The sequence below is a fragment of the Dama dama genome, chromosome 20, assembly GCF_033118175.1.
Source record: "Dama dama isolate Ldn47 chromosome 20, ASM3311817v1, whole genome shotgun sequence".
NCBI classification, from domain to species: domain Eukaryota; kingdom Metazoa; phylum Chordata; class Mammalia; order Artiodactyla; family Cervidae; genus Dama; species Dama dama.
The window spans coordinates 114,177,784-114,195,540 of record NC_083700.1 but is presented as its reverse complement, the minus strand read 5'-3'; the positions used below and the strand labels follow the sequence as shown (position 1 = coordinate 114,195,540).

General features: G+C 52.6%; 1 protein-coding gene and 1 long non-coding RNA gene across 7 annotated transcripts in view; one reads left to right on the top strand and one right to left on the bottom strand.

Moving 5' to 3' along the window:
* The window catches only part of TRAF3IP1 (TRAF3 interacting protein 1), a 62,979-nt gene extending 53,979 nt beyond the window's left edge, over nt 1-9,000 (bottom strand). For all 6 annotated transcript variants that reach the window (XM_061122617.1, XM_061122618.1, XM_061122619.1 and 3 more), the window contains exons 1-6: nt 8,816-9,000; nt 5,354-5,422; nt 4,825-4,986; nt 2,900-3,043; nt 2,419-2,805; nt 147-218 (exon numbers count right to left, since the gene is read on the bottom strand). In XM_061122617.1, the coding sequence (XP_060978600.1) occupies nt 147-218; nt 2,419-2,805; nt 2,900-3,043; nt 4,825-4,986; nt 5,354-5,422; nt 8,816-8,938 (957 nt within the window). In that variant the 5' untranslated portion in view covers nt 8,939-9,000. The remainder of the gene's footprint in view (nt 1-146; nt 219-2,418; nt 2,806-2,899; nt 3,044-4,824; nt 4,987-5,353; nt 5,423-8,815) is intronic.
* Nucleotides 9,001-9,221: 221 nt separating this feature from the next.
* On the top strand, nt 9,222-13,480 carry LOC133041672 (uncharacterized). The gene is made up of 2 exons (XR_009689281.1): nt 9,222-9,933; nt 10,926-13,480. It is a non-coding gene; the product is annotated as an uncharacterized LOC133041672 (long non-coding RNA).
* The last annotated feature ends 4,277 nt before the right edge of the window (nt 13,481-17,757 follow it).

Genomic DNA, 17,757 nt, shown 5'->3' with positions numbered 1-17,757 from the left:
AACCACCGACACCGTTCCTCTTACAAGAGAACAAACGTGGGCCCCCGCGGTGAGGCTCCGGACTCCGGGGAGGACCACGGCACAGCATGTCCTGTTTCAGCACAGCTAGGGGTTTACATCTCTTGTAGTTACATTTCAAATTTTACCTCTGTTTCGGCTTTGGGGTCTTTAAAAGATCCATCTGATAACTTTTTAGACATCTCTCCTGAGCTTGATGACTGTAAAAAAAAAAAATTCAAACTGTAGAATTACTCAAGTCCATAACATCTAAAAGAGCGTCAAGACGCTTTCTCTAAGGCTGACGGACAGCAAGACAAAACCCTCACACGGGAGCACCAGCACCATGCCCCAGCCCCGACCCCCAGTGGTGGCGGGGCAGCCGGGAGGCCACGGGCTTCAGAGGCAGGGCCCAGGGGGCAACGGCAGGGAGCAGCATCTCCCGGACCCCGGTCACTCCGCCAGGCCAAGCTTCCCGCAAACGTTCCAGGGACACACAGGGGATCTGGTGCGGACAGGAGCTCCGACACCCAGGGCAACATCCCAGCTTCCGAGAGGAAACCACTCTCACTTCCCGATGGAGCAAAGGCTTCAGACTCTGCAACAGGAATGCACTCTCAAGACAAACATGACGTGAAAACTGTAAGAGGTTAAAGCAACACCTTAGGAAGCCTCGCGCTTAAGTCAACTCTCAGACACGTGTCAACATAAGGAGGAGGGACACAGCTGCTGAGATTTTCCTCTGTGAAAAGCGATGGGTGCCTCCTCAATATTTCAACAATTCAGTGTCCTCACGACTTCATTATGAAGCAGCAGACTGCATCCAAAGCAGTTCCTGTGTGGGCCAGGCTCCGTGCCCGGGTCCCCCACCCACAGCACTCAGCTGCCCACAGACACACAAGGAGGGAGCACCCCGATGTGGCCACTCCAACCTCACACCTCCACTGTCACACAAGAACACACTTGGGGGTTCACAGGCTAAGAACATCTCACCAGCATCTCTTCTACGTCAAGGGATCCCCACCCGGCAGGACCTGAGTGAGAGCCACCTCCTCCTCCCAGAGCTGCCCTCACAGAAGCCTTGGAGCTCGGGCCTCTGGGGGACTCCTGGGGGAGAATGCCGCCTGCCCCCCCGCCCAAACCCTGCTCCACAGAGGAGCCCCAGACAGACACAAAGGAGCCAGGCCAGCAGGATCACCATGACAGGTCTGTGCACACCCACTCGGGCCAAGGACGACCAGCTGGGAGCAGGATCGGTCCCATCACCCTGTCTCAGAAGCTCACTCACTGTCCAGCACGGCCCGGGAGTCCACCCCTAGCAGCAGGCACACCACCAGCAACCCCGGGGCACATCACAGGGGGACCCTGGGTCTGAAGGCCCAGACGGCAGAGAAGGTGCCCAGCCAGGGGCTGCCTTGTACAGCAAAATGCACGAGAATGTTTGAGCGCCACAAAAAGCCAGGTCAGAGAAAAAGACTTTCCTTAAACCCCATTTAAACAGAGGCAAAAATGGGGGGGTGTCTCGGTTTTTATGACACACACAGCATGGCAGGCTACCTGACTTCTGGACATTCCTGGGAGGACCCCAAGGTTCCAGGCGGCGTGCTAACATTACCAACAGAACCACCAAAAAGACCAGCTTCCAGGCCTGGTGCTGGGCTGGTCCCAGGAGCCTGCTCACCTCCCAGAGCCACACCCCGGAGATGCCAAGTCACAAAACCAGATGGCCATCGCGGCAGGACAGAGGGGCTCAGCCTGGCCCCTCGCCACCTGCCAACCCCTCCGGTGGACCTTGAACTGGTCCAGACCTCAGCTTCCTCCTTCCCAGTGGCTGGAGAATTTCCAGAGCCGTTCCAGGACACTTTACAGTTATGCAACATCCCCCAAGAACCAGAGTCCACGATGCCAGCCCTAACAGGAGGCTTACCCTATCTACAGAGACTCCAAAATAACCTGAACACCTAGGGGAAAAAAAAAAAACTGCCTGAAACCAAACGAATTTTCTAGAAAATCCTAAATTTACCGGAGAACTTGAATTGAGCAGGAATTCAGTACGCTGGGGTCTCACCGTACTCAGCGGCTAATGCCTCTCAGACTTAGAAAGCGGCCCTCACCCTGAACGCTGGGGGCCAGGCCCACGGCCAGGGAGGGCCCCCGACACGGAGGGCGGCCTCGGAACACCGCTCACGAGGCCACGGGGTCCGCGGCTCCCCGGCGGCCAGAAAACACCCCAACACGCATGCACACTGCAGACAGCGCCCTCGGGTTCTGGAGGGCTTCGGGCTGGCCGTGGTGGGCTGGCCGTGGTGGGCTGGCCGTGGTTTTAGGTTGGGCGGCATAACGAATGCCGTTTCCTTGTCACACGGCAGCGAAAAGCGGTCTGAGTCTTAGAGAGGAGCAGGCGGGCCCCGGGGCGCGCACCTTCTTCTCCGGCCGGTCGCGCTCGCGCTCGCGGCTCTGCTCGGGCTCAGGGTCCCTGCAGAGCTCCCCGTTGCGCAGCCGCCGCCGCTCCCGCTCCCGCTCCTTCTCCTTCCCGCCCTCGCTCCGGCGCTCCGCGTCCTTGTCGCGCTCCCGGGGGCCGCGGTCCCGCTCCCTCTCCCTGTCCGTTCGCGCCCGGTTCTTGGCGCGCTCGCGGTCCCCTTCGCGGTGCCTGTCTCGCTCTGGCTCTTTGTGCCTGTCCCGCTCGTTCTCCTTGGCCTTGGCCTTGTCCCTTTCCTTCTCCCGGGGCTTGCTTTCTTCTTTTAATTCCTCTTTCTGTTTCTGATCTCTGCTTGTACTTCTCTCGTTTATTTCAGAATTTCCTCTATCCTGGGAAAAAAGCCAAACAACAGCGTCACTTATAAATTCTCTACCTGAACCACAAAAAGCCCCGCTATTTTAGACACACGTAACCTGCATTCACCTCTTTGTCTTTCCGGACCCTGGACTCGTCTTCCCTCACGTTCTTATTATCCAGTTCCTGGGGTCTGGACGTCAGTGAGGGCCGTCCTTTCACATCCCCCTTCTCTCCGGCCAACACCCTCTTCACCGCGTCATCACTGGAGAGCTGGTCCCAACGGGAGGAGATAAAATGCAAGGTTGCAATGAAATGAGTTCGTGTAATACACTTGAGTGTCAGCAAAGACTGCTCATTAAACGGACTCTGTCTCCTAAAGAAAATGAATTTTATCACAGACCACGTAGGGCATCGCCTAGAACTGTCCCCTCCAGCATTTCCAATCCTTAACACCAGAGTCCACTCAAGCTAAGCGCACCCCACTTCCCCTCCACCCAAGCGTGGCCATATGTGCTGTCAAGGGCGTCGAAGCTGCCCCACACCTCTCACAGGGTCACAGAGCCCAGCTTAAGCGACCATCTCACTGGAGCCCCATCAGATGCCAAAATCCCCCAGGCAGCGCCCCTGACTGCCCCCAGAGTCCCCCTCGCCCACACACTTCCTCTCTCCGCAAGCCTGCGCTGAGTGCCGTAGCACGCCGGGCACTAGACCAAGGGCCAAGGCCACACTGCGCACCAGCGAGACGGCCAAACACAACAGCCAAGTCGGTGCAGCGTGCCCGGGGGGCGTGACGGGGACCCCCGGGGGGAGCAGCCGACCCCACAGGCTGCCGGGGAGGCAGCTCGGTTGGCCCTGAGAAACCAGCAGCGTGAGCGAGGGAGCGGGCAGGGCAGGAGACCTGGGGGCAGGCACCAGGGGGGCGCAGAGGGCGGAGGACCGGAGGGGCGGGGCTTCGTGAGGCGCCAGGAGGATTAGGCGGGAATCACTGGTCAGATCCGCTTCTGGAAAGGGGGCGTCGAGCAGGATCTGGGGCAGCTGAGTCGCCAAGCCTTGGACCCACCGGGCGGGGGTCTCCTGCAGCCCCAGGAGCCAGTCTGACCCCACTCCCCACTCCCTGCCTGCTGTGTGGGCTGGAACCCGCCTCTCCCACCTCAGCAGCGTGGAAGGTGAACCCAGCCTCCAGCCCAACAAGGGCTGTATTCGCCACGCCCCTGACAAAGGTCCAGCTCTGCTCCACTGGGAGCTACTCAGATCCCAGGAAGGAGGAGGACCCGGGGGGGAAGACCTCCTCCAACGGCCCCAGAGGGACAGCAAGGCCAGAGAGGCCCAGATTCCAGCCGGTGGTGAGGACCCCAGGAAATCCAGCCCCCGCACGAGGGCTTCTGGGTTTCTCGGAAGGCAGCAGAGCTCCTCACACACCCCTCCAGGGAGAGAGAGGGGAGGACAGGAAGCGGAGCAGGGCTGTAAAGGCCAGTAGAGAACAGGGACACCCCCAGTAAACCCCACAGACGGAGAAAAGCAGCTCCTCTGGCCACCCCCGCCACCTGAGCTGGAAACACTCACAGGCCCTGAAAGGTGGCCCAAGAGGAGGAAGGCTGGACACGCAGCCTCCAGCCATGTACCCCCGGCAGGGTGCCTGGGGCACCCCGACAGTTCAGGGAACCTGCGCCCAGCACTTGTTCATCTGTTCACTGCTGCTGCTGCTGCTAAGTCACTTCAGTCGTGTCCAACTCTGTGCAACCCCATAGACATCAGCCCACCAGGCTCCCCCATCCCTGGGATTTTCCAGGCAAGAGTACTGGAGTGGGTGCCATTGGCTTCTCCGTCATCTGTTCACTACGGAGCTTTAAACCACGGCTGTAACCCCCGGCTCCAGGAGAGGGGGGGATCAGACAGCAAGGACAGGGTTAAACCCCCTCCTCCAACGCTGCGCACTGCCCGGGCTGGCCTGCCTGCCAGTGGCCTGCCTGCTCCGCCTGGTCACCCTCCCGGCGTGTCGCCCTGCCCTCCCGGGGGTGCATAGCTCCCAGCTCCGGGGCAGGCGGCGCTACCTTGCTGAGACAGCACTTTCCGATTCTCTGCAGCAGCTCGTTCGTCCTTTCGGGCTCGTGCCCCGCCACGATCCGAGCCGGTTTCGCCGACAGCGGCTCTCCAGAGACAATGACCACCACATCTATGGCCTTCTGCAGGAAGCTAATTTTTGCATCTTTATCCTGAAAGATTTCCATTTGAAAGACAGATATTAAAACATTTGAAAAAGAGCTTGCACTATCCTAAGGATGTTCAACAGGCCTAATTTCCTGTTTGGACAAAAAGCTATTTTTAGGTGCGTGTCCGATTTAGAACTCCTGACTCTCTATAACCACCACCACCAAATAAAAGTGGTGATGGGCTGGCACCCCCCTCTGGAACACTAGCTGCATTTCTGAAGGCTGACATAGCGTGCTATGCAGCTGCTGGAGGAAGCTGAGGTGAGGAGGGCACGGGGCACTCCCGGAGCCACCAGCCTTGTGCTCCAGTCCCAGGTCAGCCCAGGAGCAACAGCTTCTGAAGTCCGTGGGGAGAACACCTCCCACCTACCTTGACGTTGTCAGACTTCATCTCGATGTCTGTGTAGAGGCCCTTCATGAAGCCCGTCATCCTGATCACCTTCAAAAGAAAAGGCGAGGCCACGGTCAGCACCCTAGGACAGCCTGGGGCTCAGCTGCACCCACCACCCCACGCTGGCACCAGGCTCTGTTCACACCCAGACGTCATCCGTCCACTGACATGACACGTGTTCCAGCGTCTGCCACGTGCGGGGGCCTTGTCCCAGGCAGAGTCCGCCTGATCCTCACGAAGTCAATTTGGCTGCGAGGACACGTAAACACAACGGACCTGCAGGGCGCTAAGTGGGCACAGGATCTCCCCTGATGCAAGTGCAGGAGGGCCCGCAGTGTCCAGGAGCACTTCCTGGAGCAAAGCCTATTCAAGCTGAGACCAGAGCAGAAATGGGGGAGCACATGCCAGGCCAGACAAACAGTCCCACAAGGTCCTCAGCCAAGCGGGTCCATTCAAGGGGCAGATGGCCTTCGACAGGATAGGCCTGAGGCCAGGGAGCCAGCAAGGGCCTGACCCAGATGGCCTTCGAAGCCATCAGGAAATATGGACTCAGCCTCAGGACCACAAGGAGGCCCCGAGAGGTCCAAAAGCAGAAACAGGCATCTTTTGAGGGTCACTCAGAGCAGTGGAGAGCAAGGATCTGGGGAAGAAAGGGGACTTGCCGGCCTGGGTTTCTCCGCACCACTGCATCAATCGCTTCCTGGGACCAGTGGGGCTGGGGGGTGGTCTGTTGCCACATCACTTTTTTTTGGTGCCTTCACCACTCCCTCTCCCCAGTCAACCTGCACCTTCCAGCTACCCCTTAGTCAGGTTTGGGGGTGGTGATGCTTTCTGCCCCTTCCCACCCCGAGACACACCAGGGCCCTGGGTCCTCTCATACCAGAGGTTCTCTTGTGGCAGGTCACTATAAAGTCAATGCAATGGGTAGCAGTAAGCCTATTTTTAAAAATAAAACAGATCGGAAAATATCAGACTACCCTTGTATGTAGTAAGGATGAGTATACCTATAAGTGTGTGTCCTGGCGGATATAAAGACTACTTATTACCATAAGACATGCTTTTAGGAAAAAAAAAAAAAAGAAAAGACAGTGCCACACTAATACCAAGTTCCTTCTTTAAGACCAAGCTACAACTAGCCAGCTTATACTCCTCAAACTGCTCAACAGCTGTGCTGTTATTTTCCCTAATAAGACAGGTAGCACATAAGAGTTGTTGTTGTTCAGTCATTAAGTTGCAACCCGACAACTCTGCAACCCTACGACTGCAGCACGCCAGGCTTTCGTGTATGAAGTAGAATATTAAAAGCATCTAATATTCCTAAAACTTCTTCATCTTGTTCCTTTTGAGATTTTTCTAGTGTGCTGACAGTGTAAACTTGCGAGCAATCATTTCCAGCAACAAGAGGCATTAATTTCACAGGATGAATGCTTCAATTTATGAAAGATACAGAGTTAGCTTAGCAGTAACTAAAATTCTAAAATATGGCAATTTGAACACAATACTCAGGAGCAGTAAAGAATTTTGCTAAGAGAATCAGCATGTATTATTTGAAAACGCTTTCCATATATATGTCAACTGTTCTAACATCTTTATCAAATAAGTGACAATTAACATACTTTTCTTTACACAGGTAGAGACAATACTTTTGACCTTAGATTAGCAAAAAAGCAGACCAGTAGATCCTGATGGGGAACACGGAACTCCTTCCCCACAGTCTGGCTACCTGGCAACGGAGTCAATTGCTGCCTGAACTCTCCTCCCGCCTCCAACTTTGCAGGAGGTGGGGACAGCAGCCACCATGATAAGCCCACACCAGGACCCACAGAAAGAGGCAGGGCCCCTCCAGCCTCTTTCCTGGCTTTCTGGTTTCAGTGAGAAAACAGGACTAACACAGAAAATCAAAGTGTCAGGCTGGGGCAGCAACTGGTGCAGTCAGCCACTCACCACCTGGCTAAGTGATTGGATCCCTCCTGGGTCAGAGGACACCACCTGCCCATTCCACACGAAGAGGTGATGCCACTCAAGGCCTGGCTCCCCCCAGAGGCTCCCTACAGAGCCTTGTCCCTTCCCCAGACACTGTCCAGGGCAGTCTAGGTGCTGCACTAGCTTAGGAGGAGAACAAAGAGGCCAGTCAAGATAGCCCTGGGGATGTGGGTCAGTTTTGAGAGTTTTAAGCACAGCTTATGAGCACAGAGAGGTCCGCATCATAAGCTAAGTTAAGAGAGCAAAGACAAGTAAAGCACAGTTTGTGGAAGACTAAGATGCCAAACCTGTTGGAAGGATTGAGAAGTGAAGTTTAAGGACCAACATGGGCAAGAGTAGGAGCCCAGGACACCTGCAAGTTGAACCTGATTCCTGAAGTCCAGAGAGCATGCCTGGGTTCCCAAGGGCAACACCACACTTGGGTGCACCATGGAAATGGGCGCTGACACTGGACTGACTCCACTCAGCAGTGAGTGTTTGCTGCGCACCTTCTGTGTACCGTGCCCGGGACGTGCCAACAAACAAGTCTCCATCACTCAGGAACCCGCCAGCCAGCGGGCAAGAGAGTGAGACAACTAATCTCAAGGCATGCTCTGCCATCCATCAGCAAATACAGCCCTGCTCTTTTACAGTTACATCCTTCCAAGTCCCCCAACAACCACCTTCAATAAATCCACCCACAGGCATTGATTAAACATCCAATATGGGGAAGAGCTGACTCATTGGAAATGACCCTGATGCTGGGAAAGATTGAAGGGTGGAGGAGAAGGGGATGACAGAGGATGAGATGGTTGGATGGCATCACCATCTCAACGGACATGAGTTTGAGCAAGCCCAGGGAGATGGTGAAGGACCGGGAAGCCTGGCAGTGCTGCATGCAGTCCATGGCATTGCGAAGAGTCGGACAGGACTTAGCGACGGAACAACAACAATGAGGTGACCACAGCAGGAGCAGGTGGAGGGAAACTTGGGTGGGGCGCTAACAAAAAAATAATGTCCTTCTTCTGGGATTTGTAAGCACTCTCCATGTGCCAGACACTGCAAGGGGGAAAAAGTCACAGAAACAGCCCTGCCAGGCTGAATGGAAGATCTGCTCTAAGAAGAGTGGGGCAGGACGGAAGACATAAGAATGCTCCCCAGGAGCCGGGACACTCCCGGGAACGGTGGCCCAGCGGGTCATCCGTCCGGCTGAGGCCGGGATCCTCGGGCAAAGGCAGTGCTCGGCGACGCGAGGTCCGATCCCGACGCCAGCTTTGGTCCGAATCCCCCAGCCCCCGCTCTCCGATTCCCACCCCAATACCGACCGCCGATCCGCATCCCGGTTCCCGGCCCGCACCCCGACACTCCACATGGGCCCCGACCCCCGGACCTGCACCCTAGCCCGCACCCCGGCCCGCACCTGGTCCGCGCTCGGGGACCCGGCCCACACCGCTGTTCCGATCCCGGCCCGGCGCTCACCTCCGTGATGATGTCGTGCAGGTAGCGGAACGGGGGCTTGTTCAGCAGCTTCTCGGTCAGCGGCGGCCTCCGGATCACCTTGCCCAGAGCCTCCTGCGTCCGCTTTACCACCGCCGCGTTCATGGCCGCGCCCCGTCAGCCGCAGAGCCTAAGCCCCGCTCCCCGGCCGCCGCCGGCCCCGCCGCCGCCGCCGCCGCCGCCGCCCGCTCCGGCCTCGACGCGCCGCTCGGGTTCCCATCCCACAGTGCACCGGAGTCCGCCCAGGCGCGTGCGCGGGGCCGCGGCCCTCGGTCGCCAGGGGCGGCGCGGCCTTAGCAACGGACGCGCCGCGGGGCCCCGCCCCCTGCCCGGCTGCGCGCGCACACGGCGGCGCCGACGCGGGTGGGGCTGCGTGCCCGCGTAGTGACAGCGCTCAGGCCCCGACCCTCTCAGCCGCCGCTAAAGGAAGATGCTTCTCCCGGCGGGACTGAGGAGACGGCCGGAGGACTGGGCGCCGGCCGCAGCGCTTCCAGGATTCCCGGGACCTGTTTCTCAGGTTTAAGGCGGACTGGACTAAGTTCTCTCGAACGACGCATGCCCTTTCCTGTGTGCTGCTTAATACGGCTTCCTGAGCGAATATTAATGTCTCTGCTAGCAGAGACATTACTTTGCCAACAAAAGTTCGTCGACTCGAAGCTATGGTTTTTCCAGTAGTCATGTATGGATGTGAGAGTTGGACTGTGAAGAAAACTGAGCGCGGAAGAATCGATGCTTTTGAAGTGTGGTGTTGGAGAAGACTCTTGAGAGTCCCTTGGACTGCAAGGAGATCAACCAGTCCATCCTAAAGGAGATCAGTCCTGGGTGTTCATTGGAAGGACTGAAGCTGAAACTCCAATATTTTGGCCACCTGATGCAAAGAACTGACTCATTTGAAAAGACCCTGATGCTGGGAAAGATCGAAGGTGGGAGGAGAAGGGGACTACCGAGGATGAGATGGTTGGATGGCATCACCAGCTCAATGGACATGAGTTTGAGCAAGCTCCGGGAGTTGGTGATGGACAGGGAGGCCTGGCGTGCTGCAGTCCATGGGGTCGCAAAGAGTCGGACACGACTGAGCGACGGTAATGAACTGAGCGACGGTAATGAACTGAGCGAGTAACTCCCTTTCTCTGAGCCTCTGTTTCTATAAAGCAGGGGAATCCGTGCCAGCCTACCTAGCTCCCAGGGAGGTGAGGACCAAATGATGTGCCAGGGCTGTGTAACCAGCAGGAAGCCACGCCCGTGTTCTGCCGAGTGTTTGTGGTTGTGTCCCATGTGTCTTCCGCCCACCGCGCACAGGCTCGCAGTAGGTCCTTCCCACGCTTTGTGGCCTCTCTTTAGTTCTCCTCCTGGATACCTTTGGGCCTCCCTGGTGTCTCAGATGGTAAATAACGCCTGAAATGCGGGAGACCTGGGTTCGATCCCTGGGTTTGGAAGATCGCTGGAAGAGGACATGGCAACCCACTCCAGTATTCTGGCCTGGAGCATCCACATGGACAGGGAAGCTTGGCGGGCTGCAGTCCATTGGGTCACAAAGAGTCCAACACAAATGACCGATTAAGCATGATGGAAACCTTTATAGTTTTTATTTACATTCATTTTTGCCATTTTCAAAGTGCTCCATACTTTATGTGTTCTTTGCTCGTGATGTATCTAGATGTGGCGTTTTTAACTTAAAATTCATATCTGATTATTATTGACATTCAATAAAATTCACCCATTTTACATGTAGAGCCTGATGCATTTTGGTAATTATATACAGTTGTTCTATCACCACCACCACCACAACCAAGATACAGAACATTTCCAGCACCCTGAAACATTTTCTCCTGCTCTTATGCCATTCATCTCCTCCCCCATGAACCCCAGGCAACTGCAATTGTCATTATAGCCATGCCCATCAAAAGATGAATGGATAATGATGTAGTACATATACACAATAGAATATTACTCAGCCATAAAACGGAACACATTTGAGTCCGTTCTAATGAGGTGGATGAAACTAGAACCTATTAAACACAGTGAAGTCAGAGAAAGATAATATTATATTCTAGAGCTAATACCCAAAAAAAAAATGTTCTTTTCATTATAGGGGACTGGAATGCAAAGTAGGAAGTCAAGAAACACCTGGAGTAACAGGCAAATTTGGCCTTGGCGTACGGAATGAAGCAGGGCAAAGGCTAACAGAGTTTTGTGAAGACAACGCATTGGTCATAGCAAACACCTTCTTCCAACAACACAAGAGAAGACTCTACACGTGGACATCACCAGATGATCAATACTGAAATAAGACTGGTTATATTCTTTGCAGCCAAAGATGGAGAAGCTCTAAACAGTCAGCAAAAACAAGACCAGGAACTGACTGTGGCTCAGATCATGAACTCCTTATTGCCAAATTCAGACTTAAATTGAAGAAAGTAGGGAAAACCACTAGATCATTCAGGTATGACCTAAATTAAATACCTTACAATTATACAGTGGGAGTGAGAAATAGATTTAAGGGACTAGATCTAATAGAGTGCCTGATGAACTATGGACAGAGATTCATGACATTGTACAGGAGACAGAGAGCAAGACCATCCCCAAGAAAAGGAAATGCAAAAAAGCAAAATGGCTATCTGAGGAGGCCTTACAAATAGCTGTGAAAAGAAGAGACGTGAAAGGCAAAGGAGAAAACGAAACATATACCCATGTGAATGCAGAGTTCCAAAGAATAGCAAGGACAGATAAGAAAGCCTTCCTCAGTGATCAGTGCAAAGAAATAGAGGAAAACAATAGAATCGGAAAAACTAGAGATCTCTTCAAGAAAATGAGAAATACCAAGGGAATATTTCATGCAAAGATGGACTCAATAAAGGACAGAAATATTGTGGACCTAACAGAAGCAGAAGATATTAAGAAAAGGTGGCAAGACTACACAGACTACTATACAAAAAAGATCTTCACGACCCATATAGCTCACTTAGAGCTAGACATCCTGGAATGCAAAGTCAAGTGGGCCTTAGGAAGCACTACTACAAACAAAGCTAGTGGAGATGATGGAATTCCAGTTGAGCTATTTCAAATCCTAGAAGGTGAGGCTGTGAAAGTGCTGCACTCAATATGTCAGCAAATTTGGAAAACTCAGCAGTGGCCGCAGGACTGGAAAAGGTCAGTTTTCATTCCAATCCCTAAGAAAGGCAATGCCAAAGAGTGCTCAAACTACTGCACAATTGCACTCATCTCACACGCTAGTAAAGTAATGCTCAAAATTCTCCAAGCCAGGCTTCAACAGTATGTGAACCATGAACTTCCAGATGTTCAAGCTGGTTTTAGAAAAGGCAGAGGAACCAGAGATCAAATTGCCAACATCCACTGGATTATTGAAAAAGCAAGAGAGTTCCAGAAAAACATCTATTTCTGCTTTATTGACTATGCCAAAACCTTTGACTGTGTGGATCACAGTAAACTGGAAAATTCTGAAAGAGGTGGGAATACCAGACCACCTGACCTGCCTCTTGAGAAATCTGTATGCAGGTCAGGAAGCAATAGTTAGAACTGAACATGGAAAAACAGACTGGTTCCAAATAAGGAAAGGAGTACGTCAAGACTGTATATTGTCACCCTGCTTATTTAACTTATATACAGAGTACATCATGAGAAACACGGGGCTGGATGAAGTACAAGTTGGAATCAAGCTTGCCAGGAGAAATGTCAATAACCTCAGATATGCAGGTGATACCATCCTTATGGCAGAAAGTGAAGAAAAACTAAAGAGCCTCTTGATGAAAGTGAAAGAGGAGAGTGAAAAAGTTGGTTTAAAGCTCAACATTCAGAAAACTAAGATCATGGCATCCAGTCCCATCACTTCACAGCAAATAGTTGGGGAAGCAGTGGCTGACTTTATTTTGGGAGGCTCCAAAATCACTGCAGATGGTGACTGCAGCCATGAAATTAAAAGACCCTTGCTCCCTGGAAGAAAAGCTATGACCAACCTAGACAGCATATTAAAAAGCAGAGACATTACTTTGCCAACAAAGGTCTGTCTAGTCAAGGCTATGGTTTTTCCAGTAGTCATGTATGGATGTGAGAGTCGGTCTATGAAGAAAGCTGAGTGCCGAAGAATTGATGCTTTTGAACTGTGTTGTTGGAGAAGACTCTCGAGGGTCCCTTGGACTGCAACCAGTCCATCCTAAAGGAAATCAGTCCTGAATATTCACTGGAAGGACTGGTGTTGAAGCTGAAACTCTAATACTTTGGCCACCTGATGAGAAGTGACTCATTTGAAAAGACCCTGATGCTGGGAAAGATTGTAGGCGGGAAGAGAAGGGAATGACAGAGGATGAGATGGTTGGATGGCATCATCAACTCAATGGACACAAGTTTGAGTAAACTTCGGAAGTTAGTGATGAACAGGGAGGCCTGGCATGTTGCAGTCCATGTGGTCGCAAAGAGTCCGACATGACTGAGCAACTGAAATCAACTGAATGCATATAAATGGAATCTAGAAAAGTGGTACTGAAGAATTTATTCACAGGGCAACAGTGGAAAAACAGACATAAAGAATAGACTTGTAGACATGGGGAGAGGGGAGAAGAGGGTAAGATGTATGGAAAGAGTACCATGGAAACTGACATTACCATATGTAAAATAAATAGCCAATGGGAATTTGCTGTCTGGCTCAGGAAACTCAAACAGGGGCTCTGTATCAACCTAGAGGGGTGGGATGGGGAGGGAGGTGGGAGGGAGGTTCAGAAGGGAGGGGATATATGTATACCTGTGGCTGATTCATGTTGAGGTTTGACAGAAAACAACAAAATTCTGTAAAGCAATTATCCTTCAAGAAGAAATAAATAATTTTTTTTTAAAAAAGCCCATGCCTTTTCTAGTGTGCTGAGTCATCTCTGACTCTGCGACTGCCTAGACTGTAGCCCTCCCACTGCCCCCCACCCCCCGGCTCTTCTGTCCATGGAATTTTCCAGGCAAGAATGGAGCAGGTTGCCATTTCCTGTCTAGGTGATCTTCCCTGCTTATGGATGGAACCCTAGTCTCCTGCATCTCCTGCATTGGCAGGCAGATTCTTTACCACTGTGCCACCTGGGAAGCCCTGCCTTTTCTAGAGTTTCATATAAATAGAATCAGGCAGTACATAGTCTTTTGTGTTTAATTCTTTCTCTTATAGTGTTTTGAGATTCATTCATATGTCATTCCTTTTGAGTAGAATTCCATAGTACAATTTAGTTATCTGTTCACCAGTTGATGGACATTTGAGTTACTTGTAGCTTTTTATTTTTGTGACTAACACTACTAAGATCATTCACATACAAGTCTTTGCATAAACATAGTTTTCGTTTCTCTTGGATAAATACCTAGGAATAGGATTGCTGGCCTATATGGTGTGTGTGTGTGTGTGCGTGTGTGCGTGTGTGTGTGTGTGTGTGTGTGCGCGCGCGCGCGCGAAGGCGCGCACATGTGCATGAAGAATATGCTTAACCTTTCAAAATACTACCATACTGTTTTTAAAGGAGCTGCACCAGTTTTCATTCCCATCAGGAACAGATGGGCTTCCCAGGTTGTGCCAATGGTCAAGAACCTGCCTGCCAATGCAGGAGACACAAGAGATGTGGATTCGATCCCTGGGTCAGGAAGGTTCCCTGGAGTAGGAAATGGCAACCCACTCCAGTGTTCTTGCCCGGAAAACTCCATGGATAGAGGAGCCTGGCGGGCCACAGTCCATGGGGTCGCAGAGCCCGACATGACTAAGCACACATGCACATACACACAGCAACATATGGGATTTTCAGTTGCCCCTTGTCCCTCGCAACACCTGATGTCCGTCCTTTTAATTCTAGTGATTCTAGTGTGTATGTAATGGTATCTTATTGTGATTTTATTTTGCATTTATCTAGTGATTACTGATTCTGAGCACTTTTCATGTACTTATTGGACATTGATATATATCTGGTGAAGAGAGCCCATCAAATGTCATTTAGGCATTTATTAAATAACTGCTATGTGCTGAGGGCTATCTAGATGCTGGAGATTTTTGCAAGTGGGCTGGCTGTTAGCGATTTTACTGAGAGGCTGAGAGAAGCCTAAGAGTTGACAGCCCTCCAGGGAAGGCAATCAATAACACTGCATGTGTAGAAGTACTCCATGGTCCATGGGGAAGAAAGTTCCTGGAGAACCACACTCTCAGAGAGATTTCCTCCTGGGTGGCCCTTGGTTATTAACCCTGCTTTCCAACCTCCAGGTCCCCCCTTGGCCAGGACACTTCCATCCTCTGAAACCTGCCTTATCAAATCTCCCTGTCTCCCAGGAAACCCCACTCTCTACCCAAGGTGGCTGTTGTCTTCCCTTCCATTCCCGCTCTCCCAGCCGTACACTTCCCGGAGTCTGGGTTCTTCAATCCAAACTTTAATCCCAGAGCCTCAGCAGAGCAGTCCCTGCAGCATTCGGCACTTTGGTCCCTTGGGTGATGGTTTTCACTATAAACTAGGCTCTGTCCAGGGCTCCCAGATTCCTCCTGTCCTTCTGATTGTCCACATCATCTTTATCACGCACATACTGTGCTTCCCCAAAACAAACCTTCCTTCTTAAACTGTCCATCAAGCCCCTTGAAGAAGAATAAAATAGTTTCCCGAACCGCCTCCTCATTTCTGAGCATCCTCACCCACACTGATGCTAATAATTCACATGACAGTGAAGAACAGTATTCACCCCCTTCCTTCCCCTTCCCCACCCACCACCTGGCCCCACCTCGGGGGTCCCCCCTGAAAGTCTGTTATTAAAGGGGAAGCCATTGTGAAGCTGTGCATTTCTTCCTGGCTGGGCCCTTAGTTCACGAAGGTTGGCCCCATGCTCTGAGGTGTTAGGGAGAGAGGGAAGGGGCATCCCTGGCACAGCGTGGCACAGCCTCTCCCCTATGTGCTCCCTGTGGCCAAACTGGGAGCCCCCTCCTCTGAGCTTTGAACCCCAGCTGTGCTTGGCCTGATCAGGGGGAGCAAAGGGGGCACTCAGGGAGCTCTCTGACCCCAAGTCTCCCCAGCCTCATGCCCAGAAAGTCCACGCCGGGCAGAGCCCTCCTCTGGGCCCCGGAGCAGGCAGGGCCGCTGTGGCCCGTTACCGAGTGGTCTGAGGAGTGGGGGGCGGTGGCGAGCCCTCTGGCCCCGAGGGTCCCCCGAGGAGCCCGGCCAGTGCCACCCGAGGTGGAGTCCTGGCTCCAGTTTCTCCCACAGCCTGGGGACAGCAAGTGGCCTTCCAGGCTGAGGAGGCCTCCTAGGGGCCCGAGGTCACAGGTCCCACTGCTTCCTGTGGGGCCACAGGAGAGGGCGTGAGATCTGAGGAGGTCTGGGACCAGAAGGCAGGCTCGCCTCACTCCACTGAGGGCCTGTCCCGGGGGAGCTGGCTGTGGAGGGTACGTGAGTCCCTGTGGGTCGTGTCCTTAACGCTGTCCCTAGGCAAGTCCACACTCCCCACCCCAAAGGCAGGCCGGCCCTGGGGAAGCAGGGCTAGCGATGCAGCTGAGGACTCCTGAACAACAACAAGAAAGACACCTGGAACCAGGGCCTCAGGAGTTGGAGAGGCAGGAGGAGGGGGTGGGAGGCCAACCGGAGCCCCCAGTTCTGGGAGCTGGCTGCAGGGGTGGGGGGCTGTCTGTAACCTGAATTCCCTCTAAGCTCCTCAGAGTCATGAAAGGATTAGAGAAAAAGGGCAGGGAACATTTTTTTTTAAAGTGTCACTCATAACAAAAGATAATTGATTGAATATCAATAACTCGAGAAAATAACAGCTGAGAAAGTGTTTGAAACATAAAAGCCTGGCAGGAGATGCTTCTGAAATCAGCAGTGTCTGAAAGAATGAATGGGATAGCCGTGGCCATGACTCACCCCGGGAGAGAAAGTCCACAAAGCCAGGTGGCTTCCAGCCCCACCTCCCCTTGCCCGAGAGAGGCAAACATTCCTAGAGACAAAGGCCCACAGAGGTAGAGAGGCAGACCCCTGAGCTGCACATCCGAGAAGAGCCCAGAATGTAGGTCAGCCAGAGGGGCAGGCCGGGAGGCAGGTACCAGGAGAGGAGAAGTGGCCGGAGCCTGGGGACAGCCTCCCGGGGCCTGGGGCCCCGACGGACTCAGAAGAGCGGGCATCACTCTGTATGGCCAGCCAGGCGTCTCGCTGTGTACTCCAGCATCGAGACCTCAAGGTAACTGACATCATTCTGTGAAACCCGAGGGGCCTGCCTAGAAGGCATTGTCCCCTCCTCTCCAATTGAACTTGGAAGACAAAACCTTTGATCTGTTCCTAAGCTTGCTAAGATCATTTCTGCCCCAGGACCTTGGTAACTTGCAGGTCCTTTCTGCTGAAAAACAGTGATGCCCCAGATTTTCACATGGTGGCATCCTTGCCACTGTCTGGGTCTCAGAGATGGCGAAAGCAAACCACATCTGGGACTTCCCTGGTGATCCAGTGGTTGAGACTGTGCACTTTCAGTGCAGGGGCACGGGTTCCATCCTCGGTTGGGGTTCTCAGATCTCACAGGCCACATGGCATGGCCAAAAAAAAAAAGTAAACCACATGTGAACTCTCCAGCCAGTTATCTTGATTTTCTTCAAAGTACTTACTGCTCTCTGGAAGTGATTTTTTATTGATATCTGCCTTTTTGTTTTCTGTCTTCTCTCCCACACAATCACCCCCAGAAACTCAGTTCCTTGAGACAGGTCAATTTGCCCAGCCCTGAATCCCTACACTTACTTCCACACTGTCGGACATACACAGTACTCAATACCTATTTGCCAAATGCTGAATAGATTATATGTTAGTAAAATGGCTCTTTCCTAAGGGCTCTAAATAATATGGTTTGATTATAGCACAATTTTATTTTATTTTTAAAAAAAAAACAAAAACAAAAATACAGTTTGTATTTTGGGGTAATTAAAATGTACAGAC